At 45.4% G+C, this 17,671-nt stretch overlaps 1 protein-coding gene across 3 annotated transcripts in view; it reads right to left on the reverse strand.

Moving 5' to 3' along the window:
* Positions 1-17,671, reverse strand: part of TMEM108 (transmembrane protein 108) — a 370,767-nt gene that overhangs the window by 13,299 nt on the left and 339,797 nt on the right. For all 3 annotated transcript variants that reach the window (XM_043595388.1, XM_043595386.1, XM_043595389.1), the window contains one exon: positions 2,036-3,463. In XM_043595388.1, coding sequence (XP_043451323.1) covers positions 2,036-3,463 — 1,428 coding nt within the window. The remainder of the gene's footprint in view (positions 1-2,035; positions 3,464-17,671) is intronic.

The following is a 17,671-nucleotide window of genomic DNA, read 5'->3' on the forward strand; positions in this document are numbered from 1 at the left end:
TGTGGTTACTTCTCAAATATGACCATTATTAATAATTTATTGGCTAACAGTGCTACATTTTCTCATTATCATTCTTCTGTTTCAGAAGTGGGCAATCAGTTTTAAGAATTCATTTGTATTTCCATGAAAGACAATAAAGCCACTTAATGAAAGAATGAAATATGCAATCTGCAAACATTTTCACTTTTCCTGAATTGGGTCCTTGAGCAGAAATAGGCCGTCCACTTTCGACATGGAAAGTTTGCTTTGCTTATCAACTAGAAAGAAACAAAAAGCTGGGAGAGGTGGCTTCTGGAAAGAATCCAGAATCTAGATTTTAAAAGATCTTATTGGTACAATGCCAAGCAGAAATTATGTTCATGTTAAAGGCACACACCCCCTGTACTAATGTTCAAATGACCCATGGGTTGAGGAGAGGCTAGGAGAGCTGGCTTAAAAGCCTCCTCTGTGGAAAGTTTCTGGGGTTTCATTCCTCTTGAGATCAGGATGAGCCCATGGTGTGATGTGACGGTACCACCAACAGAGCCGATGCCAGTGTTGGCTTCCTGAATGTGACCGAAATGTCCAGAACAAAGGAGCGACCATCTGCTCTCCTCTGCCATGGCTGGGCATGTTAAATGCTGTGCTTCCTTCTAGGAGAGCAGGGATAAACTGGTGGCCATCCAGAGTGGCAGACAAGGGGGAAGTGCCAGGGCAATTTGGCCCTACGAAGAGACTTGAATGAATAGTAATGAGCAACTTGGGAAAAGAAAGGCTGCCCTTGAGTGCCATTTCAAATGTTTTACGGATTGGTAGATGGACTGGTTTTGTGTGGTTTCAGAGGACATGGCTTAGGACCACAGAGTGGAAATTACAAAGAGGCAAATGTCAGGCTCCCAAGAGAGTTGGGTAACAACCTGAGGGGGTCATAGGAGAATGGGATGTCCAATGAATGAGGAGCACAGGGGGTTTCTCACCCCTAGAAGGGTTCAGAAGGAGGCCAGATGATAACTGTTATGGGTGAGCTGAAGCTAAGATCAGTGAGGATTCCTGTGAGGTTATCAGAGAAACTCTAAGAATCTAGGATCAAATACATGGCAAAGACATAAAAGGAAGCCCTAAGGTTCTGAGTGATTATGTTAGGTTCTGTATGGAGACATCAGGGAGAAGGTCTCCTGAATTCTCATTAAAGTAATGACAGGGAGCAGCAAGGAGGTGCTGGTGGCCTGGGGAGAGCCCTTCTCCACCAGTACCAGTGGAAGCAATGATGGGATCTACATTGTTATCTAGCTCACACCACCCATGAACAAATAAAACCAGGGAAGAGAGAGAGAAGAGCTAAATTTACATGTAACTCTCAAGGCTCAATTTAGCTATAGGAACTGCTTTTGCCAAGGCTGATAGAAATCCCTGCAAGATCAAAGCTTCATTTCTTCTTTTTTGGAGAAAGAGAGAGAGAGTAGGAGGAGAAGAGATGAGGGATGGGAGAAAAGGCAGGCAGAAAGATGGATGTGAAGTGGGAGAGGAAGGTGAAGGTTTTGCTACTTGGAGGTTGTACGTTTAGAAGTGCCAACATTCACCTACGGTGTCTTGGTGCCATGTCACTATAGCCATTATCAGGCTGCCCTCCAGGGTGAGTGTGGCAGGGTGGTGTCATGACAAGAGCACTGGGTGGGAAGACAGTCCCTTCCTAGGCCTGTCTCTTGCTTAACCTTGGGCTCCTGAGTGAGCCATGGGACCTTTCTAGCTTGGTGTTCCTTTCTAAAAAATGCAGTCAGACTGGACTACCTGGAAGGTTCTTCCCAACTCTTGGGAGCTTTGTCTTTATGATCAGTGAGCATCTGAGCCATAGCCTGGCAGAGCAGAGGACTAGGGGTAGAGATAACCCATGATTCTTGTCCTGCCACCTGGTTTCCTGTAACTCTGGGAAGTTTTGCAGCCTACTTGGCAGGGACTGTCCAGCTCCAGGGCAAAGGAACTCTGGGGACCGACAAGTTGATGTGGTAGAGGGAGAGGAGGGAGAGAGGGAGGAGTAGGGAGTGGGTGAGGCACTTACAGCAGGAGGAGATGGGCACACTGATGGCCAGGATCACCCAGGCGATGTCCATCTTGCTCAGGCAGATGGTGGCTCTGTGCTGGGGTTTGTCCCCTTCAGCCACATGGGAGATATTCCCTGCTGTTCCAGGCTTCCAGGTCCCAGCAGGAACCAGGCGGTTGAGGAAGTTTCCTGTGGCCGTGGACACCACTGTGGAGAGAGGACTGGGCACCCTGTTGGTCATGGTGGGGGTGGCTGTAGCCTCCTCCTTGGCTTGGAAAACAGTGCTTTCTGAGCCCCCGGTGGGGTGGGCTGGGGCCTGCGAGGTTGAGGATGTTCCCTGAGGAATCCCCTTGGAAGGGGCTGAGACACTGGCATTGAAGGCAGCCTGGGTGGGCCCCGCGGTGGCTGTGAAGACCCCAGAGCTGGTAGATGGAGGTCTGTCGGTGCCAGGGGTGACAGTAAGCCAGGAGTCACTGTGGCTGGGGCCATCCTGTGGGTCACCGCGGGGGCGCTGAGAAGGCACTGGGGCAGGTTGTGGGCTGGCAGGGGCACCTGAGGCTACTGTGGTGTCCGGCTCCCCTCCTTGGCTGGTGAAAGTGGAACCACCCCCCTGGTCTGCTCTGCTAAGGCCTGGCTTGTCCTCTGCAGGCACAAGGGGGTTGGTGGGTGGTGCCCACGAGGTCCTGCTGGGCGCCATGGTTGTGGTCACTGTCTGGGGCTGTGGTGAGGAAGAAGAACCCCAGAGTGGGTTCCTGGGGGTGAGGGTGGAGGGGTCAGTTTCTACAGACCCTGTAAAGTTGCCTTTGTAGATCTGAAAGATCTTCCCTAGGGGCCGCTTCTGCCCCAGATGTGTGGAGCTCTGATTTCGTCCCCGCTGGCCTTCCTTCCTCCCAGAGTGGCCACTGGGTGCAGGCAGGACAGAGCGTGATGAACTGCCGGCCCCCTTTCGGGAAGAGCCTGGGGGCCTGGGAGGTCTGCGCGTGGTAGCCCGGGTGGGTGCTGTGGTGGGACGGCTGCTGGCTCCTTTTGGCTTTGTCAGCAGGATGGTGGGTGCAGCTTCTCCCTGGGGGCGGCCCTCTGAGGGGGAGGATGTGGTTGCCATGGCAGTAGGAAGGGGCCCTGTGGGCAGTGGGCCTTCAGAATGTGGGGTGGTTGCTGTCGCCATAATGGTGGAGATGGTGTTTGTAGGAGGGTGTCCATCTGGATGGGGTGCTGTCATTGCCATGGGAGCTGCAGCCTGTGAGGAGGGTCCATCAGGATAGGGGGTCAGTGTCACCACAGAAGTGGGTGCAGTTGCCATGGATGAGTGTCTGGTAGAGCTGAGGGATTCTGTCACCATGGTGCCTGGGGTGGTGCCTGAGGGGAGGACCTGAAGAGATTCTCTGGGAGATGGTTCCTGGGTGGCAAATACCAGTGCTTCGGTCAGTGCCAAGATCAGGAGGAAGCCTTGAGAGGAAGACAGAGAGAAGAGGTGAAATGCCTGGGGAATAGCTCAGAGTCTGGACCTTCCTTACCCATGAACCTGTAAAACTCTGGGAACTCAAAGGAAACGTTGGGAGCATTCTGGAGGTCCACACTGCCATCCTGACCCTCATCAGATACAAGATCATGTGAAGTTGGGCAGGTCTATTAGGTAGGTGCTACCCAGCACTGTTGGGGAGAGGCAGCTAAGCTGGTTAGGACCATCCTTTGCTGAGTGCCTGTGAAACGCCATCAGCCCTCCACCCAAAAGCAGCTTCTGAGAACAGGCTGGGCTGGGTGTAGGAAGAAGGCTTGTGGCCTCTGAGTGTCTGCTACCCCTCTGCAGCCAGAGGGTGGTCAAGGCCAGGTTGATCAAAGGGAAGCTGGCAGCTCTATGTGGAATGCTTACATAAGCAGAGCTGACCAACTCTCATGCCCTTTCTGAATCTTCCATTTATGGACTAGACAAAGGCAGAAATGGTCAGAAATGCTCTCTTTCTTCAGACCCACTCACCAGGCAAGTAGGGAGGGTCTCCAGACCTCTCCTTGACCCTAGAGGACAAAAAATGAACAGGGCAGTCTCTGGCTCTGGGTGAGCTCAAAGAAATCCACAAACAATCCTAAAGCAAGGCAGCAACATCTCAGTGCCATAGAAGAGCAACAGGCAGAGGGGGACAAGGGTCCAGAGGGTGACCAGATCTGGTGCCCATACAGCACTTCGCACAGAGCCTAAAAGAGATGCACACTGTGAACACCAGCTGGTTTTGTGGTTCTCATTAATGTTAACTGCTTTTCCTGTGGTGTTCATGTGGCTGAACTCTCTGTGGAAAATCACTTGTGATGCCCAGCCTTTTGAGTAGGAGGACGCCTTTTGAGCATTAAAAGAAAATCATGAGTTTTGCATGATGATCAGTGTGTATGCTTTTGGCTCATTGAGAAAATGCACAAGGACAAAAACCTATAAATTTAAAAATACTTCTAAATGTATGTGGATTTTATGAATCATAATAGCATGTGCCACATTTTGCAAATAACACACCACATATAAATGTGAGACATAGGATCTGTTCAGATTATAAACTGGAAGATTGGTCACCCCAATAGAATACATGGGCTGAGAAGAACTGGTCTCCACGCTGAGGTGTGGCCTGACAGACTTCTAAGGTCTGATTCTGACCTGTGAACTCCTCCTTGTACTTATGAAACCCCTCCTGGTCACTCTCATGCCCTTCCTTCAGCTCTGCTGGCCACCCAGACAATGGTAGAGATCTGTCACTATCTGGTAACTCTCTGGGAGCTGCCCTCCCCCACCAGACTCAAGCAAGACAAATGGCCAAAGCAGGGGCCTGGGCAGTGATTTCTGCATGTGTGGGACAGTCAGCAAAGCTGCTGACAGGAAGACAGGGGCCCTGGTGAGCTTTCAGAAACAGAAGGGGAGATCATCTCCTGGCATTCCTTTGAAAGGAGGCCCGGGATCACCACTGAGGCCACCTCTGAGCGTGGACCTGCTCCCCGTACTCTGCACTTCTAAATTAGTAGGTGGAAGGAGGCCAAGGGACTGCAGATTGAACAGACTGTAGCACATACAGTCTCTAGGACCAAAAGTTTGTCCTAAGCGACATATTTTTTCTTCTAAACTTTCATTGGTGACCTAAACCATGTAACAACTGTAAGCTCTGTTTGTTCAAGTCAATCCTAAAAACTGTTTACAGAGCACCTGCTCTGACCCAGTCTCTCACGCTCGATTTAATCCTCACAACCACTCGACAGGGCAGGAAATTGAGATTTCAGGTAGATTAACTAACATGTTCAAAGTCCCACAGTAGCCACAGTATATGAAACCGACTATGTCTAAGATGCCTGCTTTTCCTGGTCAGCCACACCGGTGATGCAGGAGGAGGAAGCGGCTGACAGGAAGTTGCTGTGCCATGGTGCTCTGATGGGTTCAGGGTTTTTCTAACTCCTCTCTTGCAGTCAAACACCACAGGGACAATCTGTTCTTATGGCTGGGAGTCTTGACCTCAGATGTTTTGAGAGACATTCCCTTATGAGCCTCATAAATTTACTCATAAGTTTCTTGGTTCAATATAAGTGTTAAAGATTGAATTGTTTCCCCCAAATTCATATGTTGAAGCTCTAACCCCTAGCACCTCAGAATGTCACTGTATTTGGTGACAGGGCCTTTAAAAGGGGTTATTAAGTTAAATGAGGCCATTAGGGGTGGTCCCTAATCCAACCTGACTGGTGCCTTCATAAGAGGAGATTAAGACACACAGAGTGATGCAGACATGATTGTGCACAGAGGAAAGGCCATGTGAGGACACAGTGAGAAGGTGGCCATCTTCAAGTCAAAGGGAGAGGTCTTATCAGAAACCAATCCTGTCAGTACCTTGATCCTGGTCTTCTAGCCTCTAGAACTGTGAGAAAATAAATTTGTGTTGTTTAAGCACCCCAGCCTGTGATACTTTGTTACAGCAGCCTGAGCTAAGACAGGTGTCTTATCTTACATTACAGGTATCTCAGAAACAGGAAAGGGAGAGACCAGGGCTTGTGTGAAAGTAGCTTATTTTGGGAAGTGATCCAAGGGGACAACCATGGGGGTCTGAGATGAGTTAAATAGAGAAAATCAATCTGAGCGTAGGTTATGAGTTGATCATGGTGAGCAACTCCTATTTCCTGGGGACCTCTGAGGGGCTGAGTAGACCGCACCTCAAACTGAGTGAGAAGAGCACTCAGTTACCCAACAGCTCCCGTCTCCACTGGTCCAGGGCTGCTCCCCAGGTGCTCATCCCTCTGTACTTCCTCACTCCTGCACGAGGCCCACAGCCCATGTGGCTGAATAAGAGAAGCCCTGGGCAGAGGGGCTGTCAGGGAATGTCTGTGCCCAGCTGGTGGCTGGAGTGACAGCTGGAATTAAAATTAAGGGCCCAGAGGAGTCCTGGGGTCGAACACCAGATGTGTTGGAGACAATCAGAAACCAGAGACCAAGGACATGGCAGTCTTTTGGCAGCAGCACCAAGGGCAGTGCAAAGCTTTCAGAGACCCTGAATGATCCCAGTGACAGGCCTGGGAGTGGGAGAGGAGCCACCTTGGCCTCCAGAACTTCTGCAGCACTCTAGAGGCAGAGGGGTTAACACATCCTAGTCTTTAAAAGACTTGGGGAGAGAAATGTTCCTGACTTTCCCACTCGGAACATTCCAGGGACTAAAATCCCCCCGGCTGGGAAGTAATATGACTACAATCATTTCTTGCTATAAGACTTACAGTATAAGTAAATGTTTGCCTTTGTTGCTTTTTTTTTTTTTTTTTAAGTTATCAGTGTCTTGTAAGGTTATTTTTCTCTCTGTGAGGACTGTTAAATTACCTCTCAGACCTTTAGACTTTAGAGTAAAACTTTGTTTGGTGCAATGAATGGATACTGTCATCCTGGGTGCACAGAGTTTTCATTTGAAGGATGACATTTAGCTGTCACAGTGAGAGGGGGCCCTAAGAGGTAACTTAATCAAATCTCTTCATTTCACAGAAGAGGCAATGGAAGGAGCAAAGTGACTTGTCCAAGAACACACATCAGGTTGGGGACACAGCCTGGACCACAGCCATTATTTCGAAGCAACTTTCATTTGTGTCATAAAAATTGCTACAATGTTGCACTGCCCAAACACCTCCTTCAACCTCCACTGTTACCTTCATTAAGAAAATAAGATGTGACTTTACCTCTCCTCCTTGGCATAAAAGGTTAATAACTTAATGGAAGGGCACACAATGTCACAATAACTGTGCAAGGCCTTCAACCTGGGGCTCCCCTAACAGATGCAAATTTTCATTCAAGTCCGTTTGTGTTGGTCTGCTCACTCCTCTCCCTACAATCTGGGGCTACCGCTTCTTTGAATATCATTTGCATAGATTATGCATAATAGCCTCTGGAGGCTCTAATTCCAAATATGTGAGAGAGACTAAAACTAAAATCTAGCGTGACATGCTTTAAATGTGGAACTGATTTTTAAAGTATCTTGGAATAAGGACAAGTGTGGGGAGTGGAAACTCACAGACTGATGGGTGACCAGATGTCACAGGAAGGCCTCCTCCTACCTAGAAGTCCAATGTATACATGATCTCAGGGCCCAAGGAAAGGAAAAGTCCTCTCTCTTATGTTTATTTGGTTGGCTGCCCACAGTGCATATTAGGCATGATATTTGCATCCGGAAAGGCAAGGAGGGAGTTGGTGAAGAGAGAAATGGCTAATTGAATGTACTGAGGTGCTTCTTATGTACTATGCACTGCTTGAAGGGCTAAGCCTCTCCTGATATATTTAATTCTCATAACAACCTGATGAGACAAACACTATCATTAGCTCGCTGTTGCAATGGGGGAAAAGCAGCACAGAGAGGTACAGGAACCTGTCTACTTTCACACAGGTGGGGAATGGTGAACTGTGATTTGACCTGGCACCTCAGCTCCAGAGTCTACACTCTTAGACACTTTCACTTAGGGATCTGCTTGGCACCACACCTTCTCCCATCCATCAAGCTACTCTGCACATTCAAAAGCAATGATCCACAATCTTTTAGGAACTGATTTCCTATTATTGGTCTTTTGGATTTTCTTCCCTCTTACCTGTTTTCTTTCAGGGCTCTATATGACAGATTTGATGTTGTTTTTAATAAGACGGCCAATTAACTTTATCCTGTAAGTAACTAGGGAAACTTGTTTTTGTACAATAAAAGGGCCTTAATTCTGCTCTTCTCCAATCCTGACATATCATGTATATTGCTGTTTAAGTTTTGTCTTAAAATTGCTTACACACACACACACACACACACACACACGCACACGACATATTTCTTACATGGAAAAAAATTCCCTTCCACATCTAAACAATTCTATTTCATTTTCCTTGTAATTTAAATGTCTTCATCTTCTAAGTAGAGCTTCCCTCCCCATTAAACTAGATTTCTACTGCCAGACATTTTCCCCATTGCTTTAAACTCTGTGACAGAATCATAGAATCAGGAGTCTGAGAAGTCTTCTGAGTCACCCCTGTCACCAAGCAAGAGGCACCTCACCCATCTTTTGCAAGTTCAAGGACACTCTACCCACCAAGAGATAGGATCAGTTTCCTCTCTCCTTGGCCCTACGTAGGCCTTTGTGACCCCCATGACGAATAGAACAGGGCAGAAGTGACAGCACCTGACTTCCAAGATCAGGACAGAAAAGGTCATGTACATTCTGCAAGTTTCTTTCGGGGGACTTTGGCCCCATGTACGAAGTCCAGTGGCCTCCAGGCCACTGTGGAGTGACTGCGTGGAGAGCGAGAGGAAGGCCTAAGGAGTCCCAGGTGTTCCAGCCCCAGCTAGGCATCAGACATGACAGTAAAGAAGCCTAGAGACAACTGTGGCCCCAGCCACTGTTGGGTTGCAACCACACAAGACACTCCAAGTAAGAGCTGCCTCAGTAAGCTCAGTCAACTCTAACATTTGGGAACAAAGTAAATGATTAAGCCATTGTTTTGGGGGTAGTTTGTTTTGCAGCAATGAATAACTAGAACACTTAGGAATTTAGCTTCCGCATGTGATGTTTTGACAACAAAAGGAACGCGTATTCACAGCATACCAAGTCTGATCATCAGGGGGTTCTGTTCTCAACATGGGCAGGAACACACCTTCTTGCTAGGAAATGGGCTTTTCTAATTTCAATATTATTACCTTTTAGTAGGAAGGGATGTTAGGACTCTCTGGTATCTAACTCCTTCACTTTACAGATGATAAGGCTTTTTGAAAATTTTTATTAAAAATAATTTAAAAATTAAAAAATATTTTAAAATATTTTATTTTTTATTTTATATAGAGAGAAAGCAGGGGAGGGGGCAGAGGAGAGAGAAAGAATTTTTTAAAAACACTTTTAATGTTTATTTATTTTTGAGAAAGAAAGTGCAAGCAGGGGAGGGGCAGAGAAAGAGGGAGACCCAGAATCCGAAGCAGTCTCCAGGTTCTGAGCTATCAGCACAGAGCCCGATGTGGGACTCAAACTCATGAACTGTGAGATCATGACCTGAGCTGAAGTCAGACACTTAACCTACTGAGCCACTGAGGTGTCACCCCGTTTTTTTTTTAAATAATTTTTTTAATGTTAGAGAATCTTAAGCAGGCTTCATGCTCAGTGCAGAACCTCACGTGGGGCTTGATCCCATGACCCTGGGATCATGACTTGAGCTGAAATCAAGAATTGGATGCTGAACCAACTGAGCCACCTGGATGCCCCCCACAATCCTCTCTTTAAATCACTGGTCCTGATATTCTAGTGTGTTCCATCCTCTGAACTTCAATGTTCCCTTTTATTTTAAAAATCAAACATGAAATCCTCATTTCTCAGACCATGATTTCCCTCAGAAATAAATATGCATCATTGCCTTTAGGGTGTGCTGGACAAATGCTCTTAAGAGGTAACTTATGCTTATGACCTTGGCTTCTTTATGAAACCAGGGAATTTAGGGTGCAAATCTTTGCTGTTGCCCTCCTTCCAGGTAGTAGCCATACCTGTGGCCTCCAGCCAGCATGAATTTCCTTGTGCTATAACTCTGGGAAGCTAACATAACACAGCTTCGTAAGGAAAATATTATATACATATATGAACACACATATGTGCATGCACACACAGCACTGATTCTCTCTTAGGAACAGGAAACAGGCAAGAATTTGCAGCCGGGGTCCTCCTATAATCTTCATGCTAACATATGGTCAATTCATTTGTCTAAAGTCAAAACAGCTACCATGTAGAAGTACCAGGATTTAAATGTAGGTTCTCTGATCTTGGCTGCTTGAGACCCTAGGAACGGAAAGATTTTTGGCCCAGGAAAATACCCTACGTGAGCAGAAGAACATTTTATGAAGACAGGCAATGACGCAACAATAGTAACAACTATGATGACTACAATTAAAAAATAAAACTTTCCCCAAAGATAGCAACACTTAGGACAACTATGCTGCCTTCTACCTTCAGCTTTAGCTTTTTTGCCTTAGCCATTCAGCTCCTCTTAGTACAAACATTTTCCACCTAGGACTCCTCCTTGGTCTTGAAGACCTTTTAGGTATCCCTCCTTGTGTGCCTGTAATCTCTAAGCCTAACCTATTCTAACCCCTATCTCTTTGAATGGAAATAGCATCTTATCTATTTGCATGTCAGAATTGTAAGCTACCAGAAGGTAGAGACTGTGTCTGGTTCAATGTTATATCTCCATATCTAGTGTAACACTGTGGCTACAACAAATATTTGTTGAAGGATAAGAAACCTAAATTACTCACTGGTCAGCTGTGGTAGTTTGTATTTTCCAAAAATAATCACCACAATACATCCCAACCCACCCAACTCTTTTTAAACGTGACTTGGCACTCCTAGTGGAGAGGCGAGGTCTTTGTTCTCTCCCCCTGAATCTGACTGGGGCTATGACTGTGGCTGAAGTGAAGCCACATGACTTCTGAGGCTAGGTCATAAAAGGTGGTTTGGCTTCTTCCTATGTCTTATTCTTGGGTGCTTACTCTTGGAAGCCAGCCACCATGCTATGGGGAAGTCTGAGTAGTCCATTGAAGAGTCCACGTGGAAAGGAAATGAGGCCCCTGGACTTCAGTCCCAGTGGAACTTTTGAGATAACAACCAGCACCAACTTGCTATCCATGGGAGTAAGCTATCTTGAAGACTGATTTCCCAGCCCCAGACAATCCACCCTAGCTAAATCTTGATGGAGCAGAGACAAGTGATCCCTGCCCAAATCACAGATTTATGAACCAAATGAATTATTATTTTTGTTTTAAGCCACTAAGTTTTGGGGTGGTTGGTTAGGCAGCAACAGTGACTGGAATACGACCTATATAGAAGTGAACTTAGAGCTCTTTCAGTGATAATTCTCACCTTATGGATCAGAGTTATTTTTTGTTTGTTTTTTTAAGTGCAGGAACTCAACATGCTGATTTTGACTTGGGTTCCCTTATTTTCCTTCTCTTTTGCTCAGACTTAAGGAAAGGGAAACATCTTAATTCTGGGTTCTTTCTATAGCATCATGATTTCTCCAATTTAGGCTACAAGTTCCCCCAAAGGAAGAAAGGAACATGGCAGCCTAGGAGTGCCATGGAGCTTCTTGGTCCACCATGCACTTTGTGGCTCAGGGAGACAGATGGAATACAGCTGGAGGCTAGTATATGGTGGCCACAGATTGGAGAATATGACCATTTCCTTCAAGGAGCTACAATTTTAGAAGGGAAGAAAATCAGCTATGATAGGGGCATAAACCCATACACCAAAGACATTCTCTCAAAGACTTCCCTCAAATAAACAAAAATAAGAGTCAGAATTAGATGGATGAAAAGGTCAACTCAGCTTCTAATAAAATAACGGATCATTAATATTCAGGGAACATATCACTGACATCATGGGAAAGAACACAAATACAGCCCCGACTGGCTTGTACTCTGCCAAACTAAAAGGAAAAGGCTAATAAAAAATGTTCCAGCTTTACAGCAGAAGAACCTGACAAATACTACCTCAGCCAGGCGATGACGGTTAACATCAACAGAGATAAAGTCATGGCGACAGTATGTACCCTTGACATGAACATAGCACTTTACCTCTGTAGTTTTCCTTCCCCTATACCCCCACTCTAATGATAAGAAAAACATATGAAAAATCTAAATTGAGGGACAGTATACAAAGTATCTGACTGATACACCTCAAAATTGTAAAGGTCATCAAAAACAAGGAAAGTCTGAGAAATTATCATAGCCAAAAGGTGCCAAACGAGACAATGTGATGTGATATCCTGGATAGAGTCCTGAAACAGAAAAAGGACATTAGGGAAAAATGAAGAAAATGTGAATAAAGTCTGGACTTCAGTTAATAATAATATATCATTTCATTAATTGTGACAAATGTACTATAGTAATATAAGATGTTACTAAGAGAAAACCGAGTGCAGTGTACATAGGAATTCTCTGTTCTACTCTTGCAACTTTTCTGTATGTTTAAAACTACTCTAAAATTAAAAAAAATTTTTTTTTTAAGTTTCACGTGGGTCCTGGAGGGGGACATAGTTGAAGGGAGGTTTGCAGGCAACTTTCCCAGCAACCTGATATAAGATCATGTGTCCACAGAAGGGGGCATGCAGATACAACACTGCGTAGGGGGAAAGACTGAGTCCCACCCTGCCGCCCTAATGGCAGCTTCCAGCTCCTCCTATCTTTCTTAACTTAGTGGGTGGATTCTAATTTAACCTAGCTACTGATATGTTGTGGAGCCTACCTGAAGAAAGAGAAAGGGGAAAAAAGATTCCATGACTATTGCCAGATACATTTATCTATATTCCCTCTGATTCTCAGCTTTTTAAATATTTGCATTCAGATCCAAAGTGTAGAGTTTGGAGGTGAAACAGAGAGACCAACAGCCTGAACACATAGTTTTTAAATCTGTTCAAAATCCAACTGAGGGGTCAGGGTAAATGCCACTCACTTAATATAGTCACAACTTCCTTGACCCAGGAAGCAGGTTGCATGAAAACCAAGGCTTATTTATCATTACTATGGGGCTAGATTGCCTTACCATTTAACCATGGGAGCCATATAAGGTGTTGGATATAGATAGATACTTCTAACCTCATTCAAAATTTCTACCCATACCCCCTTCCTGCTATGTGATAATGTATCAATCTCTAAAAACCCAACTTGGCTGTCAACTTTTTTTTTTTTTTTATTTTTTTTCAATGTTTATTTATTTTTGGGACAGAGAGAGACAGAGCATGAACGGGGGAGGGGCAGAGAGAGAGGGAGACACAGAATCGGAAACAGGCTCCAGGCTCTGAGCCATCAGCCCAGAGCCTGATGCAGGGCTCGAACTCACAGACTGCGAGATCGTGACCTGGCTGAAGTCGGACGCTTAACCGACTGCGCCACCCAGGCGCCCCATCAACTTGTTTTGACAAGATCAAGGCCCTTCAGTATTTCTGGTCAGAAATGATGGCTCCCTGTGCAGTGCTCCCAGGGCACTCTGTTCCCATTTATATTGTGGCCCTTCTCCCTACAGAGTTCTTTATTCAAGGGTGTGGTAGGAAGGCATGGGACTGGTGGTGGTGGTGGTGGTGGGGTTAATGGTATTTAGGATCAATTCTGGCTCTGTAATTTCCTAGTTGTGTAACCTCAGGCAAATTAGTTAAGCTTTGTTTTCCCCAGCTATATAATAAGGATGATGATGCCTAACTTCAGGGTGCTTTCAGAGGTGCGAGAGGAGACTAAGAGGTACAGAGGGTCCACACAGTAGTGGCATTCAACAGGTAGCAACTGTTGTTTTAGTTTCTACTACATTTAGGTCACTCCCCTGGGGCTGTGAACTTCTTGAGCATCTGGAGCCCCAGAACTTAGCTTACTGTCTGACTCGTACAAGGAACAGAATAAGGTTTTCTGAACAATGTGGGAATAAAAGAATACTTAATTTCATGCATTTGAGTTATCTGCAGCTGAATGCTTACAACAAAATTATAGATGTTTATTTATTTGTTGACAATGTCAACAGAAGAAAGCAGTAAAAAAATGTGAGTCCTGTGATGTGGCTATACAAAGCCTGCGTGTGTCTTCATGTGGGTATTTATCTCACTTTTACTTTGCTTGTTTTTGTGGTTAACATTAACTAGTTCAAATGAACACAGCAACGCATAAGACAGAGTGAGGCAGGAGAAGGCTGAGACGGAACCTACATCCTATGTATCCTCCTAAGATCCTCTTCCGCAATTGTGCCCACTGCTGCACGTTCCATTCCTAATTACAAAAGCAAATAAGCCTTCTTTCTTCCAAAGTTCTAAAGGGTTGTGTGAAAGTGTGTGCCAGGAATTGGGCTTTACAGAGATATGTCTTGGCTTTGGCTTCCTGATTGAAGGGGTGTGCTCTGGGCAGGTTTTCTGTTTTTGTTTTTTAACTTTTTATTTATTTAATTTGAGAGAAAGAGAAAGTGCAAGTTGGGGAGGGGCAGAGAGAGAGAGAGAGAGAGAGAGTGAGACAGGCACGCAGGCACACAAGAGAGAGAATCCCAAGCAGGCTCTGCACTGTCTGTGCAGAGCCCGACGCGGGGTTTGAACCCGTGAACTGTGAGATCATGACCTGAGCCAAAGCTGGACACTTAACTGGAGCCACCCAGGTGCCCCTGGGTAGGTTTTGATGACAGCGATAAAGAAGTAGGATGAACAGAAGGACTTATGTTGAGGGCCAGCTGACAGGGGAGCCAGCCCTGTGAAGCCCATAGAGTCTCCAGATGCTTGGCTCCTATAAACCCAATAAAATGACTCCTCCAGGGCCTGAAGTCCCACAGCTTGGGGTCTTGGCCAGTGGGCTTCTCAATGAGCATAAGAGAATCTTTGGGACTCCTAAGAAGCCCCTTAGATAGTTCTGAGGACCTTGTCAGATAGGCAAGGTCACTAGTATCTGTCTACTTTCAGCTTTAAATTCTCAAAAGGAAGAAGAAAAGGCACAAAGTTTGGGCCTGATCATGCCTGAGAATCATTTACCTAAAAAGAGCATTGGGGTTTTTGACCTGACATCCTCTGGGGCTTGTCTGAAGCATTATCTCTCAGCACCCACTCCTCTTCACAAAGAGCTTGCTGTTTACTGAGAGGAAAATGGGAGGCCAGCAGGGACAGTAGCAAGCCTGAGGGGAAGGGGTGGGCTGAGTGGAGAGGCTGACATCAAAGAAGGGTGTCTGCTCTCTCTGGCACATTGGCTTGCCTGCTCCTGAGCTCCTGCAACTTCTCCACTAGCATTGTGCAAGGCTGCTTGGTATTCTCCTGGTTCCCTGATGGGGCTGGCTGCAGACTGTCTGGTACGGCTCTCATCAGTTGCCAAAGTTCACTGCCTGTTCCAGTTTGCCTGGAACAAAACGGCTCAGGCAACACAGCTGTGCATTCTTGTGAAATTGCCTAATTTCCCATTTCAAGGCAGAATGCCCATACTCTAAGGTATAATTTAGGTTTTGGGCATGAGCTAGATTTCACAATTGAATTCTGAGTCAGCCCTCCAGGCTGTGCGTGCTTGGGGATTAAAGCTTTGCTCCCTCCCTGCTCGTCCCTCCTCCCCAATACTGATAACTATTCACTAATTTTAGATTTCCACTTATTGAGAAACTACTATGTGCCAGGCACTCTACTAGGTGATTTTTATATATTATCTTACTCAGTTATCGTAAAACCCTATGAGGGAGAAAAGAACAAACCTTAATCCATGTGACTACAAGGGTACCCACCCTCCACCTCTTTATTCTTCTCTGTTGGAGTAGAAATCTATGGATTTAGGTACTTAAACAATTCAGTGTGGACTTAGAGGTAGCTTTCTGGAGGAAAAACTAATAAAATCATCTTGTGCATGTCAAACCAAGGAGATAAGAACAACATATACAGAACAAGGAAAGAACAATGGAAGATAGTCTGTAATTCAAGACTATGTGGGATGTAACAGATTTGATGTACACTAGCTTGGCAGGGAACCCATGAAAGGCAGAGGAACCCAGCAAGTCTTCCTGGAAGAGGAGAAATCTGAATTCTCTTACTACCATTCCACCATTCATTCATTTCTTCATTCATATATTCAACAAACATTTATTGAGGGCTAAGCTGAGGGTAGCTTTGTGTTTTCTAGATAAACTGGCATCCTGATCTCAGACATGGGGATGGCTGCTATTACCTCATTCCCCATGATGGGCACTAAAATGCATATTGGTAGAGAAAATTCTGGCAAATTCTGAAAAGGAATTTTTTCAGAATTTATCCATGGGTCGAAAACACTTCAGCATTTTATATTTTACAGTATGCTTATGTTCAGAATCAGAACACACATTTATTAAATATCAAATTAGGTTTGAAGGTATTTTACTCTTAAAAACCCAATTAATACTCATATTTTATAAGAGGTGGGTTTCATTCCCTAAAGCCAAGTTTCAGAGATGTTAAAAGACTTATTCAAAGTCACACATTCAAGGGGGAGCCAAGATGAATACATAGCACACAGTTCAAACACTGCCTCTGACTTGAACCAAAGAAAATAAGATCAGAATCAAACCTGAAGCACATCCTGAAATGTTCTACTCCCAGGCTAAGCCTAGGGTGACATGGGGACCACCACCCCAGCCCAACTCCAGAATGTTGTTTTTTGTAGACATCTTCTTCAGTAGCCTAAGGTAGCTGCCCCTACCTCCTAGGCATGGGGAGGATGGGAGGTGGTTCCTTGCCCCAAATTTGGTTAGCTGTTCTTCCCTTACTCTAGCCACAGCTCCCACAACAGGTACTGAGGCACATAGGTAAGTGGTGTCCCCCTGAACAAATGTGACACAAATTTCTTTTAAAATCTAGAACACACTGTTTAAATCCTACAGACCTAGGAATAGGACTCTTTGCAATAAAGGGTGCTTAAGTTCTATCCTTCTCCTCCCTCTTCTCTTTCCTGGAGAGATATGGGGAGAAAACAGACACTGGGACTAGGTAGAAATTCACTCATTAGTTGTATGGCCTTGTATCAATTTCCCAGGCAAGGTGGCTATGTTGGGATTCTGTCTGGTGCTTTCTATTCACCATGATGTTCTTTCATTAGTTCTCAAGATTTTGTACTAAGTTGGTGCAGTGGACAATGTTGCTTGCCATCTAGATTCCTCCTTCCACCCCCAGTAAGGAGGTCCTTATTCTATAGCTACTAGGAGTATTGGCAGCTGATGGCACACAGCTGAGTTTCTCTTTGGGAATTGCTCTCAGTTGACAGAGCTGCCTTGTTCATGGATATACACTCTTCCTGGGAAACTTGCATCCAATGACCGGATCCTGTTGTTAAAAGGACTACTCTCCTTGCTTCAATTTGGGACAAGCGTAAAGGGCCACTCCAGCTCCAGAGTTCCCCATAGGGTTGGTTGAGGATTTTGGTGTGACTGCATCACAGCCAATTTCTCCCCCTGCCCAATACTGCTTCCTTTACTCTACTAAAGGTATTGATTCTGGGAACACTTCCAAAAAACATCCAGTATGCAAATTTACAGCTCATAGTATGCTTTCTGGGAATAATATCTGCAACATACAGTATCCAATCAATGCTGATAAGGAGGAGGAGGATGATCCCCCCCCCTTGTCATTCTTTTCCTATGTCTTACTCATATATTACCCATTATGTCCTGTGTCTTAACCATATATTC

This window comes from Prionailurus bengalensis, chromosome C2 (genome assembly GCF_016509475.1).
Source record: "Prionailurus bengalensis isolate Pbe53 chromosome C2, Fcat_Pben_1.1_paternal_pri, whole genome shotgun sequence".
Lineage (NCBI taxonomy): Eukaryota > Metazoa > Chordata > Mammalia > Carnivora > Felidae > Prionailurus > Prionailurus bengalensis.